Raw genomic sequence first — 21,959 nt, forward strand, 5'->3', positions numbered from 1 at the left:
CCCGAGAGAATTAAAAAAACAGTTCAAAAACGATCCACCCTAGTAAACAATCTGGTGTTAATGTAGCCCACAGATGATTGAATGGTAATCGGTAAAAATTCATACAAAAAATATCCACTCAGAATATAACCTGGAAAATATCCCTTCTCTCAAAAAATAGGATGTTTTTCACTAGGAACACTTTCTGTATGGATTTTTACCTGCATTCTGATTGAACTTACGTACCCAATTCTCTTCGGGAAGAATGTTTCCGTGGTTTCGGTCATATCGGTAATTCAGAATCTTCATTCTTTTTGTCGGAGTGCTTGAGTCCCTTTGTGAGTCATCAATGCAAGGAAGACTTGATCGTTTGTTAGAATTTTTGATGTTTTGCAACTGGATAAAAACAAACAAAATATTAAACGCGTCGAGTTTTCATTTCTTTTGCCCCAGCTAGACTCTAGCTGCTAGAGCAGGGGTCCGCAACTACTTTTTGGTGCGACCCAAAAAACAATCGTTCGAAATCTTCGCGACCCAAACCTTTCGGTAGTATGTAATTTTGCGCAAAACACTATGCAGATTAATATCAATTTCAATACGGTCGTCTCCGCTTATTAAGCCTACATCGGGACCGGACGATTTGGGCTTATTAAGCGGAGGACAATTTTCTACCACTCCTATACCTTCAGTAATTCCGAAACGGACCAAATTGAGCTTAATAAGTAGGTAGACCTATTAACCGTGGGCGTCGTCGTCGACGTGCAAGCCTCTGAGGCCGAGGGTCTATTCTATCCTTTTACCACCCCAGACTCACAATGTTCCCGGACTACACTGGAAGGCTACTAGAGAGCAGCCAGTCTTTGATTTTATAATCCATGACGGGTAGACCTTCAACTCCATTAGGTGGCTTGGAGATAGTACAGTCATTGATGATGTGGTCTGCGGTATGTTCCTCGGCACCACATTCACAAGAAGAGGAAGAGGCCATTCCCCACTGATGCATGGTTGAACGGAAAAGCCAGACGCCCGTACGAAGACGGTTGAGGCGTACCCATGCCTGTCTTTGTAGTGTCAGGCCGATGGGCATGTGTCGGCGTCGGGGATGAACGAATGGAGTCTGGTGGTACTTGACTTTCCTTCAGAATTCCATTTACGGTCCGCCCAATTCCATTTATGGTGCGCGGCTAAGCCGCAGAGATTTTTGTTTATCAGCTTCATTGATCAGAAGTTGAGCGGCTGGCACGAATGGGTGTCTTGATTTCGGTCGACGGGTGTGCTCGTTTAAGGAAGCAGAGATCTTGTGACCTGGAGAAGATGGTTAGGCTCTAGTGCCTGTCGGCCGAGAGACAGAGTGGCTTCTTTGCAACGAAGCTCAGAAGGTTGGACGCCAGCGATAATGGGGAGATTGTCCAATGGTGTGGGACGCAGGCATCCGGTGACTGTGCGGAGGGCGCTGTTTATGGCAGTGTCGATATTGTGGCAGTGAGCACTGCAGCACCAAACAGGTGCACAGTACTCTGCTGAAGAGTAGACAAGGGCTAAGGCTGCTATACGCAAAGTGTCAGCTAGAGCCTGCCAGACGCTTGAGTAGCGCAGCGCGCGATGTCAGTTTCTTGCGCAGTGACACCAAATGGTGGCGGTATGTGAGCGATCTGTCTAGAGTCACCCCAAGATATTTTGGTTCGGGTAGAAGGACAGAGGCTTTCCATTGTTATGAACATGTAGCTCACGATCAGCTTCCCGATTGTGGAGGTGGAAAGCTGCTGCCAAAGTTTTGGTTTCGCTGAGTTTCAGTCTCCAGTTTTGGTATTAAGCTGAGAGAGTTTTCATGCCCTGGCTCAAGGTGTCTTCCAGGCTTATAACCGTGGGCTTAACTACTGTACTACAATCGAAAGTATAAATTTTCTTGTACCAAATTGTACGAAACTCAGCACGAAAAGCATCAAAGACTATATGATTATATTTATTTTTGCCATGCAAGTTATATTTATAGTAAGTTTAAACCGGTTTGCGACCCACTGTGGATGGTCTCGCGACCCAAATTTGGGTCGCGACCCACTATTTGCGGACCCCTGTGCTAGAGAAGCAAACCGTTAAAATGTGATTTGTGAATTCAATGCTAGGGCTCATTTAGCTGCATTTATCTTAAACAAAAACCTTGTCCCATTATTAGTATTTACACCACTAGCCAGCAATGGCTATACATTAACGTGTTTTTAGTTGCTGTGAATAGATTTGTTAATCGTGAGTTTTGAGAATTCTTATCAGCTAGTTGACTAAGAGATGTCCTCAGCCAAATATTGAAGATATCTTCAGACAAAAACGATATTGAACAACACGAGAAAAACTGTAGTTGTTCTGGATTGGTGATTCACAACTAATTAGGCTACTGGTAATTCCACTGTCAATTTTTTGTTTTGTGTAGCCTTCTATAAATGCAAACTAATATGCATGTTTGAAATTGTTATATCATAAATTTTTTTTTCAAATTAATTCCTAAAATGCAAACCTCAACTTGTTAATGTTGTATTCAGCTTTAGAATTACGCCCCTAATATATGGTTGCAAGCAGCCAAAATTGGGTGAGTTTCAAGTTTTGCCTAATTGATAGGGGCATTTAAAACGAATTGCATTTAAATTAATCAAAATTCTTCACTGAAAAATGTAATACTGAAAAGGTTGAAGAAACGTAAAGTCTGAAAAAAAAGAAGTTAATATTTGTGTGACTGTGAAAAAGTGTGCCAACTGTGCCTCGTCTGTTGAAACTCCGCACTTACATTGTTCCAGCTAAGCTGCGACGTGTAGTTCACCAAGACTTTCACATCAAACGCATTCTCTCCTTTATTGGTCAGGTTAACTCGAACAATTATGGGGGTGAGGGATGTTTGTTGCGACACAATAAAAACGTTTCCACCTCTGAACTCCTGAACACTCCTGATAATATTAATTATCAGTGTGGCAAAAATAACTAGTAGTACGACAAATCAAACATATCCACACTGATATATAAAGATAAATATTGATCGTGAAGTTCTTTTAGACTGTACACTAAATCTGATGACCCTTTTTTCGGAACTAGCTACAGATTTTCATACTTGTCTTTGCTCATGAACTAGTAAAACTGACTTAACTTCAATTGAGTTCATTATGAGGCGATCATCAAAAAACAAAACATCTTCGCATCTAGGAGTTATGCCTAGATGGTAGTTTAAGTTGATAGAATAGAAACAACGAAACCAACTTCTTGTACATCTTCATGAAAACGAAATTAAAATTTTTAGATAATTAACTTACAGGTTAGAGTTGGGTAGCTGCATGCTGGCATCGATGGCTAGATCATAGTTGCAAGTTTTGTCACCACCACAGTCTCTTGCAAACACCGTTGTTGCTTTCTTCTGGTTTGAGATAGTTCTGTGCAATAAAATCAGTTGCTAAAACCAGTCCAAAATAACAACGTTTCGATTGCTAGTCGATGCAAAAGGAGTAAAAACTGTCAATGCCTTTGTAAAAGAGTAGCATGTAAAACAGAGGTTGATTTGTTGCATTATTACACACTGCATAGTTAGAGTAAGCTGATGTTAGACTATGATATCAATGATGCAACTTTGAAGACATTTGCAGTTAGGAAGGTCAAAAGCTTTTCAATAAATAATTTCACGCTTCAAAAAAGCTCAATGTGTAAAAAAGAATGTATTGTATTCTAACTGTGATGTTATGAAGACTGTAGTTTAGTCCCAGTGTTAGCAGTTTAGGTACCAGCCTTGACAATTTTCGTTCCTCCTTCTTGCTTCGAAACTTTTACATAGAAAGATTTTTATTATTTTTTTCTGCAGTGAAAATAAGGGTATTACTTCAATCAATCAATCAATCATCAATCATTCTATTTTTCGTCATTAACGCGTCCGAGACGAAAAAGATACTAACTACAAAAATCGATATAGACCAACCAGGCAGCACGTTAATGAACGGGAAAAGGTGGCAAAACCTGGAAAGGTTTAAAACGTGCCTGAATGGAAAATCATGTAGTAGGCTATATATCAGTAGTTAGCACGGCCACAAAACCCCAAAAAAACAAATAGCAAAAGAATAAAAAAAAAACATAGAGAAGCACACATGTAGTAATGAATGACAGCCTATTGAAAACTGCTGTGGATTGAATTTGCCAGTTCCAATATTGATGCGGATGAGCAGTCATAATAATAATAATAGGATGGAGAAAGAAAACCGGACATGAAACGTTTAAATAAAATCTCCACTTACGGATCACGCACGGAAGACAAGGATACGCTTAGATGTTTGTCCGAGAGATGATACGTCAAAACGGCTTCGATTTCAGCTGAATAGTCGGGCACAATTTGCTGATGGAACAAAGGCATGTTTGTTAGAGGGAGAGAATAAATTTATCATATGGAAAACGCTTTTTCCAAATTTTAAAATTCTGCGCCAAGACAGCCATTTGACCTCGGCAGGTGTCGAACCTACAACCCTTCGAGAATCGATCAGATACTCTTGTCAATGGGCTACGCACAAGACACAATTTCATTTTTTGTAAAACAAATTTCTGATTCACACCCAGTAAAGAGCTGGATCTTTCAACCTCTGGTTGTCAAAGGAGTAGAAGAGAATAAGACTTGAAAATAAAGAACCACCAATATTTCAAAATGAATTATGAACGCTTTCTTAGCTTTAAAATTGACTTGACCAATAGCCTAAAGCCAATTCAAGCTCGAAGGTTTCCTCAAAATTCAATTTTGGCTTAGCCCACTGTGTTGGTATATGAGTATTAACCTCAGGCAAATGGGAGTTCGACACTTAACAAAGTCATGTACGATACATTAAAACACTCCATGTCATTCGCACTCGCACTCAACATTGATCGCTTCTGGGATATAATTCACTTTGCACTCGATGCCAGATTTGATTTAAAGCGCCATCAGTCACCAAACAAAAACTTGAACTTCATGCTCGTTTAGCTCTGCAGGCCATAGCTCTAAGGGCCGTAGGAATGTCTCTCTAGAGTAGCTTACTGTTCATAATCATGATAAATCAAGGGCTATAGTCGAAGGGGTGGCACTCTGCAATCGACGGCATGGCTTAAAATGTCTTGCAAAGACACAGCAACATGCGCTTAAGCCGTGTTCAACCGGCGCTCTATTGAACGTCGAGCCATAGCTTTCATTACTCGGCTATGCAAACGACATATTCGTACCTTCACGTATATCGTGTTGTTCCAACATCGCCTCCTTTCTTTGGTGAAGTTCATGTTGTCTCTGATAATGTAAGTTCCAATCCCGGATGCATCTTGGCGAAATTCGACTCGTTTGTTATCAGCGCCACTCACGCCATTGTCAAGATCCAATCGAACGTCCACATCTACGTAGAAGACCATTGTTGTTCCAATTATCACATTACGCTTATTTGTTCTCAGTTTGTCCGGTTATTTAAGCTTCCTCACAGCTTTAACCCTTAGAAGATTGGCTCCTGGAGTCTTGCTCAGTTTGGGGGGGGGGGGGGGGAGGGAGCAGTCGATTCTTCTTATACTTTAGGAGTGATATCTCTGTTATTTTTTAAGGCACGGTTTCAAAATTTGGGATTCACTTTGTAAAATTATTCACGCTGAGCATATCCGAAAATTAAAACTATGTGAATTTTAGAACTACTCATATACGTTGAAATGTTGAGGTAACTTATGACTGTAATTGTAGCGTGAGTTTACACATTATTTTTTGGTAGAGTAATGAAGAACATGCATTGCAATGTTGTGATTAAATTTTTTTTACATAATTTTATATACAGCCAATTCCCTTCACGCTGTGAAACAGTTAGGATCACGAGACATGGGCCAAATTAATTACTTTCATCCAGCTGGTGGGAAAATTTTGAACAATAGAATATGAAATATTTCAGAGGATGTGCTGAGAAATACCTTATAGGCTATCTCTCAATTTATAACCTTTATTCGCTCAAAATTTCAGCTCAATAGAGGTGAATAAAAGTTAGCAAAAGTCAAGAAATTTCGTAGTCGCAGCCCCAGTGGTTTTAGAGATACAACTGTTGATACAAAAAAGTTGAATTGACAGCTCCCCCTCCAACCTTCAAAGGGTTAACCCAACTTCTCACAAAAACACCATTCATTCTACTTGCAAACTGAACTATTTCCAACCTCAATGTTACAATTATGATTTACCACTGATATGGAAAACAGATTGATATTTGAAGAATTTCCTAAATTTAAATTTAAATTTTAATGTGTGCTTATTGCATCATATAAAATGTAGAAGCAATCTTACTGATGGAGGGTTCCACATTGTTTCCGTCAATTGTTAGACAAGCTGTCAGGCGAAGACAATCGCGATCGGATTTTGCAAAACAATCGAAAACATCGAGTCTTTGTAAATCAAAATCTAAACTTCCTGTAAATTTTGCTATGGGCCGTGATCTGAAAGAGTTTAAAAAGCATCAGTTTAGTTCACTTTTTGTTTCTGACCATCTCAACGAAAGACAATATGCCAAACATAGTTCAGGTCTACAAAATGTTGATAACAACTTCAGGGAAAGGAAGTTGAAATTTATTGGAAACTGAAATGATTTCCCATGTTCAAAATAAACCAATGATATATTTGAAGGTATTAAACAGTATTAGTGGCATAATGAAGATATTGTAATGAGATAAATGACCAAAATTAAATAATCTTAGTGTTTGATCAAAAGATGATCATTTTACCATTATTCACTATTGGACTCACGTATTCTTGATTTTATTGTAATTATTTAGAGTTTTAGACATCTATTGCTTGAACCTGATAACTCAAGCAATACTCTTACATAAGTATGAGGCAAGTTGTAAGTATACTATTGTAGGATTGCTTATTAATTAAAAAAAATTATGCTAAAACTTGTTTAATATACAAAAAGTATCTTGCTTGACCCACCTGAATATCACCACAGTGTCACTTTTAGGGGCACCAACTGCAATATCAGGATACCCGTTATTGTCCAAATCTTCCCCACCTTGCAAGGACAAGCCAAAGTACCGAAGATTGTAGTTTGGCAAGTCAGAAGCTCTTATGACCTGATGGTGTACATAAGGTGCAAACATTGTTATCATATGGCAGCCCCAAACCCAACCACTGAGCATGGATCAAACAGGTTTCCAACATATTAGTTTAATGAAAGCCGTGAGAAAATCGATTACTTTTATCAATATCAACTGATTTAAGTCAGCTCAGAATCAATTCTGGCAACTGGTCTTTTCTTTATAAGTGGTTCGTTTGTTAAGCGTCTCTTAAAGTGAATTATTATCAATGATAATAATCTATTTGTCGTCGAATAAAAGTCGATAACCATGAACAGACCTGTCTAACAGCAGTGTCGATACCATCTGCACTTCCGTGGAATACGAACACGGCTCCTTTGTTGTCGTTGGCGTATGGCGCACCCACTATGACGTCATTGTAACCATCGGCGTTGAGATCGCCAGCTGATGCCATGGTGGTTCCGAACCTGCTCCCCTGAGCGCTTGTGCCTCCGGACAAGATTTTGAAATATCTTTCTGACGGATTTTTAGACTAAAAAGTGTAAATTTTAAGGCTAATCGAAAATGCAAAGTAATAGGATTGAATAGAAGTATTCGAAACAAATACAACACACTATAAAAACAACATAATAAATTCAAGCGTTTCCGCCAAGAACTCTTTGCCCTCATCAGAAAATCAGTTATCTAATAAATGGACAAAAAAGTTATCTGTTTATGTTATTGTAAAATTACTTTTCTCCCAATGCTATACACAGTAGATATGATATATTTTCAATATTACGCATGACAAAAGCTAGAGAAATTCTAAAATAACCTTTTGGACTTTGAGTGTTTAATTCAAGTACAAGACACTGCAAAATGTATTTGATTCCACAATTTCTAAATAGTCTCTTAACTTTTAACCTTGCAAACAAAATTGTGCCACTCACCCACATTAAGTGGCTTTTACCAGTTGGTGGTGCTATGTAGACATATACTCTTCCGTCATCGTAACTTCCATCGATGAACAAAGGCGCTCCGACAAGCAGATCATCTCTCCGGTCATTGTTCAAATCGAGCGAGAGCAGAGTTCCACCAAAATAACTTCCCAACTGGCTGTTCTTGTCGTTCGGGTAAATGGTTCGGGCGTTGGTAAAAGCGGCATTGCCAGGTATCGGTCGATAAATCACCACCTGAAGAATTTTACTTCATGACTAAAACTTGCACAAGTATATTAGCGTAGTTACTCTGCATAGCTCTCAGCCACTGTGGAATCAACAAATGCTATTGCCGCAAAATTCAAGCCTGCAGTAAATACAGTACTACACATAAGTATGTAATAAAAGATATATAGTTATTTTGCTGGCCGAGCTTACTGTAAGCATTTCATTATTTGGTAAGTAACCTTGGGTTCTATGCAAAGTTTGTTATACCGAAAAAGTGTAAATTCGATGCAACGCTAATCGATCGCTTTATAGAAACAGTTCATGACATTGTGTTTTATTTTGAGGTTTTTTAATATTCTTTTTTAATCAATTACAACCAAGTGGAGTACACCCAAGTTTTGTTTCCCTTTAACTTTTAGGTTTTGCGTACTCGCTCAGTTTACTTCCTTTATAGATTTTCATGATTATTGCGAAACATGAAGCTAAAAGCCTCTCAACTTGCCTGCCTTTGCCTTCACTGTGTCATCGGTTTGTGATCTCTGCTTTTTAATCTGCTTTTAATAATATTTTTAAAGTGATTGTTAGTGATTTTAACCCAATACATTGATACAGGTCCGTTGAGAGGAAAATTTAGGCCCGTACTGATGAGGTTGTCTGGCCCCAAATAAAGACACTTCTAAGAAAAACGCATCATGTTAAGAATATGCAGTGATTACTTCAAACTCTCGGGCCCTTTGGAAAGGTAATGGGCATTAAAATAATGCCGGGCCCGGGTTCAAAGTACCCCTTGGACCCCTTTGTCAACTCTGTAGCAAACGGAACATATGTATCTTCATGTGGCATGTGTGTTGATTTAAGCAGCGTTAAAAGCTAAAAAATTACGTCACGTTATCAAAATATAATGAACACAAATACTTACAGCTCCTTTCAATTGGTAGCGAGGTGCCCCGATGGCTACGAATTCATTGATTGACCCCCCATTGAAGAAGCCGCTTGTTATTGAGTAACCTATAAAATACAAAAACAACACTTTCTTCTTACACAAGCTTGCGCATTACGTCTCTTGCCAAAATCACAGCCTCACGCTCCTGAGCGGCGTCGAACCGGCGACCTTTCGAGTTTTGTACCAGGACTCTCTTCACTCGACTAGGCAGCCACGCAACGTTAGAACCAACACAACAAAAACCTTTCTTTTTTATCATTCTTAAAGTGGATAACATTTCAACACTTTTTTCCAAAACTCTTTTTAAACGCTTTTAAAGAGTTATAAATTTATGGGTCATCAACGCACGGCGCACGCGCGATACAAAATGTAGCTGATTTAAACTCGGTCCTTTCATAAAGCACTAAGAGCCTTTTATTTTTTAAAGCTTAACGTCAAGCTCCAAGAACTTGTTAAGTTTTAACACCAAAGCCTTACCGAGATAAGACTCCTTGGTCCAGTCCTTCAACACCTTCTGTACTTGAGTGAAGTCGGGAATATCTGGTACCTGATCTCCGGCAGAGTCGTACTTGACAATGGTGCCGCTCCAGTCGTAAGCCCCAACCGCCCCCAGGTACAACGCCCCCGTCTGGAGACACAAATCGAAAATTTTAAACTCTGCATATGCGACGTTTGTCAAAGATGTTGCTTTTACCAAAATCTTACGTAAGTTAACGTCAAACATAATAAGATATAAAGTGCTGAGATGAACACATTGCATGCACAAATCACAAAGACAAATATATAACACAAAAATGGCCAATGGGAGCCAACATAAATGCCCTAGACTAGTCGGAATGCGAGTCCCTAGAAACGCCACACTCGAACAATTTCTGTTTTATTTTTTGAAATTGCGCAAAAACAAAATACACTTTTGGAAAATAAAAAGATGTTGGGGAATATTGGAGTAAAAAAGTGAAACGGTTTGAAAATTAAAGAGTTTAAGGGTTTAAGAAATGAAAAAGGTGTAGAAAATAGAAAAGGATATAAAAAGGTATAAGAAAAGGTAAAAAACGAAATGAAAAGGGCAAAAGAAAATCAGGGGTAGTCACAGAGAACAAGATAAACCAGAGAACAAAGTATCTCCTATGAGCTTTTGTTCTTCATCAAATCTTCCTCAGGTAGGTTGGTGATTTTCTGCAACATACAATTGAACAAAACAAAGATCTTAACCTAAAGTAAATCACGGCAGCTTCTACAAGGCATTTCAGTTTTAAACTATCATTCAAAATGTCAGGAATATACATAGTCATCAATAGCCAACCTTATCAAATTTGGCGGAAATTCCGGCCTGGCATTGCGTCAGTTTATTGCTTGCGTTCGGTTGCCCACCACCTATGAAGAATTAGAGTTTATTGAAATTATATTTACAACTTTTTTCTTTTAATGCAATGTTTTTTACTATAATTGAAGGAAATCTTCGTTTAATTTTCAGACGCATTGATGTATAGGCGGAGGAGAGTAACCCTTTTGGGGGGGAGGAACAAAATTTGTCCAAAATTTTCAAACTTTGCCCGAAGTTTGTCTTTGCAAAAATGTTTTCAGAAACGCAATATTACTCACAATTGCTGAGGTAGTTTAGTCTAATAAATCCACAGGCATCAACTTGGCCTTGTACGAAAACACAAGCAAAAAAAGACGTACGAAAACACAGGCAAAAAAAGACGTACCTATAACGGATCATCAGAAGGGTCTTATTCAAATAGAATCTATTTGAATAAGACCTTCTGATGATCCGTTTGCTGAAACAATTTGTAAAGGCTTCAGATAGTAATAACTATATTTGATTCAATTCGCTCTGCTTTGCCTTTTTGCTTGGCATTGAGCACTTTTTGTAGTATAAATAGTTTTCATTGTTTTATTTATTATTATTATATATATTATATATAACAATGAAAACTATCAATACTACAAAAAAGTGCTCAATGCTAAGCAAAAAAGCAAAGCAGAGCAAATTAAATCAAATATAGTTATTACTATCTGAAGCCTTTACAAATTGTTTCACCTAACGGATCATCAGAAGGTCTGTAAAAACATGCAAAAAAAGTAATGAATCGATAATTCCTGAAAAGATATTAAATATTACAACTGTAATTTAATCTGCAAAAAAAACCTTTAAACCTGTACTTCCTGAAAAGATATTAAATATTATAACCGTAATCCAATCTGCAGAAAAAAAACCTCAGAATTACTAAGGGCTACCTTCATCCATTACTACAAAGTTTCAATTAATTTGTCCATCTGGAAACCAAGCAACTTGATGGCAACCTCTATGACATCACAAAAAAGCAAAATGCAGTTTGATGATCAATGCAACCTGTAGTAATCTGAACAAAATAAATGGAAATTGTTTGTTTAAAAACCTGTAAAAATTAAATGAGATTTATAACCTGTAAGAATCAAATGAAATTTAATTTTTTCAAAATTATAACCTGTGAAAATCACAAAGAATTGTGATGATGTATCCTGTAGTAACCTGAACAAATGAAATGAAATCTGTTTCTAAACCTGTGAAAATTAAATGAGATTTATAACCTGTAAAAATCAAATGAAATTTTTTTTTAAAAATAACCTGTGAAAATCAAAAGGAATTTATTTTATTTTGAAGTACTTGAGTTTAAATTTGTTTCTATGACGACATTTACCCACCAGTTCGGAACGCTTGTTCAAAAGGTGGCCACTATCAGCCTTCAGAATGGCCAGCTTTTCAGCCAAACATAGGCCAAAATTATTACGACCTATTATGACATTATTATGAATTATGAATTATTATAAATTATCAATTAATTATTAATTATGAATTATTATAAATTATGAATTATTATGAATTATTATGAATATTATGAATTAATTATAATAATTAGTTAATAATTAATTAATAATTAATTATTAATATTAATAATAATTAATTAATTATGAATATTATGAATTATTATGAATTATTATTAAGAATTTTTATGAATTATTATGAATTATTATGAATTATTATGAATTATTATTAATTATTAAATATGAATTATTATGAATTATTATGACAATTATTATTAAATTATTAGGTCGTAATAATTGTGGCCTATGTTTGGCTGAAAAGCTGGCCATTCTGAAGGCTGATAGTGGCCACCTTTTGAACAAGCGTTCCGAACTGGTGGGTAAATGTCGTCATAGAAACAAATTTAAACTCAAGTACTTCAAAATAAAATAAATTCCTTTTGATTTTCACAGGTTATTTTTAAAAAAAATTTCATTAGATTTTTACAGGTTATAAATCTCATTTAATTTTCACAGGTTTAGAAACAGATTTCATTTCATTTGTTCAGGTTACTACAGGTTACATCATCACAATTCTTTGTGATTTTCACAGGTTATAATTTTGAAAAAATTAAATTTCATTTGATTCTTACAGGTTATAAATCTCATTTAATTTTTACAGGTTTTTAAACAAACAATTTCCATTTATTTTGTTCAGATTACTACAGGTTGCATTGATCATCAAACTGCATTTTGCTTTTTTGTGATGTCATAGAGGTTGCCATCAAGTTGCTTGGTTTCCAGATGGACAAATTAATTGAAACTTTGTAGTAATGGATGAAGGTAGCCCTTAGTAATTCTGAGGTTTTTTTTCTGCAGATTGGATTACGGTTATAATATTTAATATCTCAGGAAGTACAGGTTTAAAGGTTTTTTTTGCAGATTAAATTACAGTTGTAATATTTAATATCTTTTCAGGAATTATCGATTCATTACTTTTTTTGCATGTTTTTGCAGACCTTCTGATGATCCGTTAGGTGAAACAATTTGTAAAGGCTTCAGATAGTAATAACTATATTTGATTTATATTATATATATATATATTGATATGTATAATTATTATTATTTATTATTATCATATACATTTATTATTATTTATATATTTATTTATATATTTATCATTATATAACATTTATAAAAAATATATAATAATATTAAGCCTACCTGGATTCAACAACAATTTGAACTGAGATTTTCAGCAACATTTAGACAACAGTGACTGAATATCCATGTCGCCAGATTAATTGAAAATCACCAGCCCAATTGCAATAACAGGCCAGATCAAAAGTAGCTCAACGATACTCCAATAAATTAATTTGAAAATTTGCATTGAAAAAAACTAAAACGACAGCCTATTTACTTATCAAACCAGTAAACATTACTTAATTCATGCTACTTCAAACCCTAGAGCCTAAAATGAATTTGACAGCTTATGATGCTGTGCGCCTTGCACCTTTGAACAAAACTACTTTTATATATCACAAATATTGATATCATAGTCAATGTTCTTTCAGAACATCATCGCAGAGGTTTTTCTAACTGCAAAATGAAGCAGCTACAGTACATAATCGCAAGCACTAAAGAAAAATAACCCATCGGTAATAACTTCAAACTTAATAATTAATCCTTGCCTTTATATTTGATTATTGTTGCTATAATACTGTGTTAGATGTTAAAATATACATGATAAATAGCTGAGCACACCAACCCTAGGACAGGCAAACCAAAACAGATGTTTATACAAAAAAAATCTTTATAGTAAACCGTTAAACTGTAGCCCACAAAAACATGAAATCAAATGCTAGAAAATTCACCAATTGTTTTCATTTAATATACTTTTTAATTTGTGCAGACCAATGGTTAGTTGCTGAGATCAAATGCTCACAAAAGTGGTGTAGGCTATATGCGGCCTCACAACTGTTGATTTTTAAAATTTATGACAAATGTTTAACTTGTTTGGCCATATCTAAAAATGATGAGCTATTATCTTTGTAGTATTTAAGTTAAGTTTTGTGAGCATAACATTCCTCTTGTTAAGACTGATTTGTCCAATAAAAGTGGATATTTTTGCCCAAACATTTTTACAAACAACTAAATCAGTAAGATATAAAGAAAAAATCAAATATCCTCATAAAGTTACCAGTACTCAGCTGGGTTTCAAAATTCTATCGATGAAAAAGTGTAGGCTAGTGTGTCACTGTATAGTGTATATATTCTAACGAATATCAATAGTGAGCTTACTTCAGCTCACCAATTGCATTATTTTACATTTAGTTTCTGCAGATAGTGAATTGACCCATAACATTTTTCCCAAATTGCAATACTAAATTTTCTAAAATTGTTGATGCTACATTTTATATTGTATTTCATACAAAATACAACACTATAAACAAATATACAAAATTAATAAACTGGTAGAATGTTGAAAGTTCATGGTAAGAATTGATTTGTTCAACTACTGAGACATTTTTTCCCAAGTAGATTTTAAAAATAACTACATTAGTAGGATATTGAGAAAACAAGCAAAAAAACTCATCAAATCACCAGTACCCAGTAGGCTTTCAAATCTTACCCGTGAAGAAATGCAGCCTACAATGTTAGTGAATATCAGTAGTAAGCTTACCTCTGTTTACCAACTATGTTCGTTTACATTTTTTTTTGCAGTTGTGGAATCGAAAGTTATCATTCTGCCCAAATTGCAATACCATATGCAATAGTTTCCAAAATCGATAGTACATTTTATATTTATGAGAAAATATTAATGTATCTCATAAATTATAACAATTATGTAAAGTTCCTAAACTTGTAAGATGTCGAAACATGCAAAGATTGATTTGCCCAAATAACTAGAAATTTTCGCCCAAATCCGACGTTTTTTTTTTTTTCAGCAGGAGAACGACCACCCCTCTGCCCCCCAATCTTTTACGGCTATGCATTGATAATAGCAGATTGTCGACGCAAATACAAATTGTGCTTAACCTTGAACCCAAAGCAAACCTGTTAAGTGGCAGATTTAATCAATTAGTTACAATAGTTAATCGACTTAATTCTGATTAAGTTATCGAAAATTAATTTGTACAAAGTTTATCGATGAATCAGTGATCGACGGTTCTAATAAGTGTACAAAGAAAAAATTAGTCAGTGGATTGAGCGGCTTAATCGGTAGATTTGCACAATCGGTCGATGGTCTGTTGTTTGTAATCTACATCCAATTCTAAACGTATAACTTTTTGACTTACTAGATAGGAGTCAACTTGACTTAACCAAGTAGTCTATATTCAGCTAGATTCACAATCTTTTGTGATCAAAATAATACAGCAGCTGCAGATGCAAAGTGTTATTGGTAGGCTATTTCAATTAACCGGCTTAATTTAAATATTCCGAAACAATTATTGTAGTATCTGTGATAACAACTAATATAAATTTGAAAGTTCTGGCAATCACTTTCGAATTGAATCGAGATGCTATTAACTTTGCGTTACACAGAGCCGTAGCAACAAAGAACGTGGCCCCCCTCCGAATATAAGTTCGGGGCCCCTTCTAACGCAGATACTGGAATGTGGTACTGTATTTATTTTACACAACATGCAGGGTTCATATTATGTATACACAGTAGAGGGCACAATTCCGCTAATTAGCGAAGCTAACGCTTTGGTTAGCGGATTAGCATTTTCGCTAATATTTAGAAATTTTAGCGGACTCGTTAGAGAAAGTAAATTTATTGGAAATCCGCTGATTTCTTTGTTGAAAGCTAACTTTACATTAGCTGCGCCCACCACTGTGTGTACATAGGTCTACAGTGACAGTGTGGACATATATTTCATAATTACGCAAAGCGCTTCTTTCGAGCCTTGTTCTGCGCAAATTCAATGGGTCATAGTCCAGAGATCTGGCAATCTTATTTTCGATTGTAATTGCAAGAGCAGAAAGCCTGTCATTTGTAATGGTTGAGCGCAGGATATTCTTGATCAGTTTCATTCTGCTGAAGGTCCTTTCAGCACTGGCGACAGTAACTGGTGTGGTCGATCAGAAGAATTTTGATGCAAATGCAAAGATTCGGATATATCTCCTGAGGTTGTTCTTGTACGTTAAAAAATGCTTGCCGTGACAAGTCCTCTCTCTTTCTCGATGACATAAATAAAACGATTCAATTCCGTTATTAGTTCGTTGGCATCAATGTCTCCCATTTTTCTTTTAAATTTTTGCAGTGATTGTCCAGTTCCATTGTCCGCCCCATTAGCTCAGTGGTTACGCGCCCACTCAAGACCACGCGCCGCAAGTTCGACTCTCGGGGTGTGCGCTTGAGCAACGCATTTCAGGACTGCTTTCCATTCAGCGGCACCTAGTGAATGTAATAATATCCTGGCAACAACACTTCAATAATTGGAAAACATCACTCTGCCAATCTCGGTAACCGGCCCTGCATCAAGAGCCTCTACAAGTATGCGAAACTACCAGGAATAACCAATTAAGGCTTTGTCAGTCCGAGGATAAAGATTCAAAACTAACCAACCCAACCATTTTCTTTGAGAAACTTCTTCAGGCTGCTAGCGTTGTACAGAAATTCAAACAACTTATACCGCTTCACGAGTTGGTCAAAGCGCGAAGAAACAGAAGACATGGCCTGATCAGTGAGAACAAGAAAAAATTGCGACTTGAAATTTTCTTCAGCAGAAAGACGACTCGAATCATCAGCACATTCGTAACCAAACATTTTTTTCCTACGTCGCACCGTGTTTTTTGAAAACACTTGCTCAATACCAATAAGCTCTGCTATTTCGTGTTCATTTGTGACCACGTGGTTAGTGTCCTGTATTTCGATAGTCTTCCAAAAACTTCGGCGGGGGGTCCTCATTCCTTGCGGGGCCCCCTCCAATCGGAGGGTTCGGAGGGCGGTTGCTACGCCTCTGGTGTTACACCTCAATATACCGTAATTGAGTTGTTGTTGATTATTATCTAACTTTTTTATTATTTAATTCTTTACCTTGTAAAAACAGAGAGAGACTGTTCACCAGGCATTTGGTAATAAAATTAATTTGCGTTCTTCTGGTGACTATTTACTAGGTTACCTCGTGATGTTAAAGATGATAACTAGCTTTTTTTTTTCCGACGTTTCGTCAGTCAGCACGACTGACTTTATCAAGGTGGCTAAAACAGGTTAATACAACCTGTTCAGCAACGATGGCACAACACAAAAACATACTGATAAAATGAGTAAAGTAAAGCAGCAAGAATCAGAATTAAAACACGCAACAAGATACCTAGAGGTTAAACTAAATGCAGTGAATGCCTAAAACCAGTAGGCTACTTCCCGCAGCGTAAATTTATCTATCTATTGGGCCACTGTCAAGAAACGTTGAAAAGACATCAGACAAGACAGAAAGCAATTATTGCTAATCCCATTGCTTTCTGTCTTGTCTGATGTCTTTTCAACGTTTCTTGACAGTGGCCCAATAGATAGATAAATTTACGCTGCGGGAAGTAGCCTACTGGTTTTAGGCATTCACTGCATTTAGTTTAACCTCTAGGTATCTTGTTGCGTGTTTTAATTCTGATTCTTGCTGCTTTACTTTACTCATTTTATCAGTATGTTTTTATGTTGTGCCATCGTTGCTGAACAGGTTGTATTAACCTGTTTTAGCCACCTTGATAAAGTCAGTCGTGCTGACTGACGAAACGTCGGAAAAAAAAAAAGCTAGTTATCATCTTTAACATCACGAGGTAACCTAGTAAATAGTCTTTACCTTGTGTTAAATTTTAACACAAGGTAAAGATCCTTCCACCATTGCACTGGAGTAAGTTGCAATGATGTAGAATAGGTCGTACTGGGCCATTGTTAAAGCCTACCATTACAAGAAATGAATTCCAGCAGAACTTCAAACAATAAAACAGGATGATCTTTTTCATAAAGCTCCAAGAACAATAGCCATCCGCGGTGAATTCAGCTCTATACAAAATTATTACTTTCATTATCACAACCTTCTATAATTTGAATTCCTCTTTGAAGTTGTGAAACAACATTGCTGAGGTCATCAAAGTCTTCCACTGTGATCACTCTGTCTTTAGAACCAGCTATCAACTCCAGCTGTTTAGGTATGTACTTGCTTACACCAACAGCATACGATTCCACGCCAGAAGATAGAGCAAAACGTGTAGCTCCAGCAAGTTCACTAACAAAAAAAAAACAGTTATCAATGATGCAGTAGAACTCAGTTGAAGATTGATCCAATCTTGAAAAATGATTGTAAGATCAAATGGAGATTTACTGTATTGCATTGTAGATCATACCACTGCTTGAAACAAAATATTTTCTTTCGAGTTGAAGGTGTGAGTAAGATACCAACTCAGGTTATAAGGTCTCTTCCTGTGTTGAGATGCAACATCAATAACATCAATGCAACTTCACAAGTTTACTTGGTGTTGACAGCATTAATGACTTGAAGAGTTTATTTAACTTAAAAAGCATAGATCAACTACATAATCTTACTAAATGTAAGAAAAAGGTTGGTTGTGCCTGGTGACATCTGTTGGATAGACCGTGATACAAGAAACAATCCGAAAAGGTTGCAAGCTGATTTACATAAGTTAACCAGTGAAAACAAAAATTAGCAACTTTTCATTATAAAGTAGCCTACATCCACGCATAGCGACAACATACTGTACTTTACATCATTCCTTAAATTTAGCCTCGATAGCCCTAATAGCTCAGTTGGCTAGCGCGTGACCTTCAAGAACCACCAAGATTAAGTGGCGCTGGTTCGACTCTCGGGGTGTGTGCTTGAGCAATGTACGTTAAAGACTGCTCTCCATTCAGCGACATCTAATGAAGGGAATAATTCCCGGCAAACAACACTTCAACAATCGGAAACTTTACTCTACTGTATAAAGTCGGTGACTGGGCCTACGTCAGTAATTCAAAAATTCTACAAGTATGCGAAACTGCCAGGATTATGCTCTCAAGGAAGCTTTCCTAGTCCGAAGATAAAGATTCAATCAATCAAGAAAAAAGATTTCTAACCAGCAGGCATTAATAACTGCAGAAGGCATTTTTTCAGAAGTAGCTGATTTATTTGACATTTTTATTTTTACTTGTACGCAAGCTTACTTCAAATCATCCGCTTTTCCATCGGTGAGTAAAATCATCACTCGTCTTGCATTCGGGTATCTGTTGGCCTTTCCCATAAAATCTTCCTTCACTGTCTTGTTGATAGCGTGAGCAGTATAAGTACTATACCCATGATACTGTCAAACACAACGCATTTCCAACTTTAGTGCACAGCAATTATTCGTAAGAGTGACATTACAATCGAACACATTACAAACGTTCCTTAATTAATGCAGCCTACAGCTTTTAATCGCCATCGAGCCTTGCTGGTATTGCAGTAGCCTATGTACACTTTCCATCACGCTGCATCCATTGCAGGTAGGTTTCAATCTCAGTGATTTGTATGATAGACAGTTCGCACTAAGCCGTGCAAAGACACAAGTAGCACATGCATAAACTTGTCCAACCCAGGCTTCCGCCCGAGGTGGAAGATTTAAATGAAGTGGATGGAAAGGCCAGAAAGCCAATTTTCATCCCTTTTTGAGACTTGCCTTTAAGTGTCCTGCTAAACGTACAGTCGCATGCTCTTGAGCGGTGTCGAACCGGTGCCCTTTCGAGTGTGGTAACAGTGGTCTCACCACTCGGTTATGCAACCGACACTAAAATTATGAGGTTTTTCAAACCTTTATTTTGTCTACGGCTTTGTCAAATAGTTTCTTGTCTTTGAATTGTCCAAGAGTTATTTCGGTTTTCATGTATTTTTGATCTTCCTTGTTTGGGTAGAAGTACGAATATTGAACCTGCAAAAGCGTGACAAAATTAGCAAGATTTGATTTTCGACAGTATAAAAAATAGATTTTTTATGATTCAAGCAAAACTTTTGAGTTGAAACAAAAAGTGCCATTGTCTAAAAACCCGATGAAAACCTAGCTGCGCCACTGGATAGCAAAAATTGCATGGTAGGCCTACCACTCCGATTTGGACTTGCTCCTTGATATCAAAACCGTTGCTGACTTCCTTGACCCATTCTTTGACGGTTTTCAACCTTTCGTTGCCGACGGAATAGGAGCCATCCAGAACAAACATCAAATCGATATTTCTCTCAAAACAACCTGAAAAGTTGGTTATACTGAAATTTACACTGTTCTGTCAAAAAACATTAATTAATTTTGACATATAGCGCTAATTGTTGATAAAAACGTAAAATGTATAGAAAAAGCGAACGTTTATAGACTACTATGCTTTCGTGTTACTTTATAATTTCGTTTTGCAAACCTAAAACAATAATTCCTTTAGTTTTACGTTATGATACCTTGCTTATTTTTGTTTATTCATAACAAAAAGTTGTTGATAGTACATACAATAGTTATTTATGATAATAATATTGCGTTTGTGACGTGACAACGGAGAATAATGTGTCATATTGAATTAGAAACTATGTTGCAAACTAAGCAAAGATTCAACGAAGAAAGATGAATGGCTTCAAGGATTCATAAAGTCACCCAAAGTCGGTCAAGATGATTAAATTCTTTTGACACTAAATTTCATGCATTTATACAATAACATGTATTGTACTGTACCACGAACAGATGACATGTGAGATACCATATAGCCTACTGTATACGTGATGAGAATTTAAATCATGGAAAGCGATATATACAGTAGGCTACAAGTCCGTGTAAGGCAGCAGCGCGCAATGGAATTACTGGTGAAAACGTTTCCAATGACACCACCACAAGAAACATGCATTCAGTCCATCTTACCGAAATCTTTGAAAATTAAATCTTTATAAAAAAAATCTACGAAAAATAAAACATAGTAAAACAGCAGCTCTTATGCGTTTAAGAATACACCTTAACCGGGAGTCAAACCAAATTTGCATGTTTAAAATCGTTTGTGATTAGTGTACAAAATGTGAACTACTCTTTTATCCCTGTCTTTTATGTATAAACCTTCTTCACTATGCAATAGAATAGATTGAGTTTTGCTTTTAGCAGCATGATCGTTGCTTACTTCACAATGTAGATACTAACGATCTGCTTTAGCGTGATGCTGCGAGTGCGCTGTGGTAATAGCGAATTGAACCAGCTTTAGGAACACAGTTCCCTAGTCATGTGCGGTTGATGAATGGTGTTGAAGTCAGTTTCCTCACTATTGCAAGTGTCAAGGGTTTACATCGTTTACCACCCTTGAGAGAGTGGCAGGTGGTCAAAATTAGCCTAATTTTCAGAGTAGGAATAGATCAGTCATAACGTTAGCAACTACTGAAGTTTGCATATATATATGTTGCAATTTGAGATATGGAATATAACTCATAACATACATAACTCAGTAGCAGTGACGTTCGGTGGCTTAAACCGTTGGGAAAGCAACTTGGAAATATGCTGCAGCAAGGTAGTAGGCACGAAGGGCGTAACCGTCGGGCGAAGCCCGAAGGCGTGTTGCCGAAGGCAACACTTCCAATGGGGGTCCAGGGGTCCTCCCCCAGAAATTTTTGAAAAACACTTCCAATTTGGTGCGCTCTGAGAGCATTTCCAAAACAAATCAAAAATAAAAATCTGTCAAATTGTGCTTCGCCTATGTCGTGATCATACATCCATTTAATGTTTAGAAGTCATGAACAATCTTAATTTTAACGTTGCAGGACCAAAATCCAGTGTTAGACATGGAATAATAATTGTCTAAATATTTAATTCGTCATGAATGTTCATTCTCAGATATTCAGTTAGGCCTACACTACAAAAACTAACACTTAGGCCTAAACATTACTACCGTAAGCAATTTGTACAAAAAGCTGGATAAGTTTGCCTCCTGCGTATAGAAGCTTAACGAACTAAATATTGCATCCGCACCTGAACGTTCATTGGCGAAGTAACGTTATATCAACGCTGTAAAAAGAGCAAAGGCATAACTATGAAAGCTAGTAGGCTAAAGTACATGGCAAGGAGACATCAAAAAACAGCAA

At 36.6% G+C, this 21,959-nt stretch overlaps 1 protein-coding gene across 1 annotated transcript in view; it reads right to left on the reverse strand.

The window, feature by feature from the left end:
• LOC145764435 (integrin alpha-11-like) overlaps positions 1–21,959 on the reverse strand; it is a 40,022-nt gene that overhangs the window by 11,332 nt on the left and 6,731 nt on the right. The window contains exons 5-20 of the mRNA XM_082576050.1: positions 19,964–20,106; positions 19,678–19,794; positions 19,055–19,191; positions 17,929–18,119; positions 10,406–10,476; positions 9,580–9,730; positions 9,079–9,167; positions 7,944–8,186; positions 7,334–7,546; positions 6,911–7,050; positions 6,269–6,417; positions 5,188–5,351; positions 4,239–4,336; positions 3,273–3,389; positions 2,756–2,912; positions 226–375 (exon numbers count right to left, since the gene is read on the reverse strand). Of these exons, the coding sequence (XP_082432176.1) occupies positions 226–375; positions 2,756–2,912; positions 3,273–3,389; positions 4,239–4,336; positions 5,188–5,351; positions 6,269–6,417; positions 6,911–7,050; positions 7,334–7,546; positions 7,944–8,186; positions 9,079–9,167; positions 9,580–9,730; positions 10,406–10,476; positions 17,929–18,119; positions 19,055–19,191; positions 19,678–19,794; positions 19,964–20,106 (2,330 nt within the window). The remainder of the gene's footprint in view (positions 1–225; positions 376–2,755; positions 2,913–3,272; positions 3,390–4,238; positions 4,337–5,187; positions 5,352–6,268; positions 6,418–6,910; positions 7,051–7,333; positions 7,547–7,943; positions 8,187–9,078; positions 9,168–9,579; positions 9,731–10,405; positions 10,477–17,928; positions 18,120–19,054; positions 19,192–19,677; positions 19,795–19,963; positions 20,107–21,959) is intronic.

Source organism: Aplidium turbinatum, chromosome 2 (genome assembly GCF_918807975.1).
Source record: "Aplidium turbinatum chromosome 2, kaAplTurb1.1, whole genome shotgun sequence".
Lineage (NCBI taxonomy): Eukaryota > Metazoa > Chordata > Ascidiacea > Aplousobranchia > Polyclinidae > Aplidium > Aplidium turbinatum.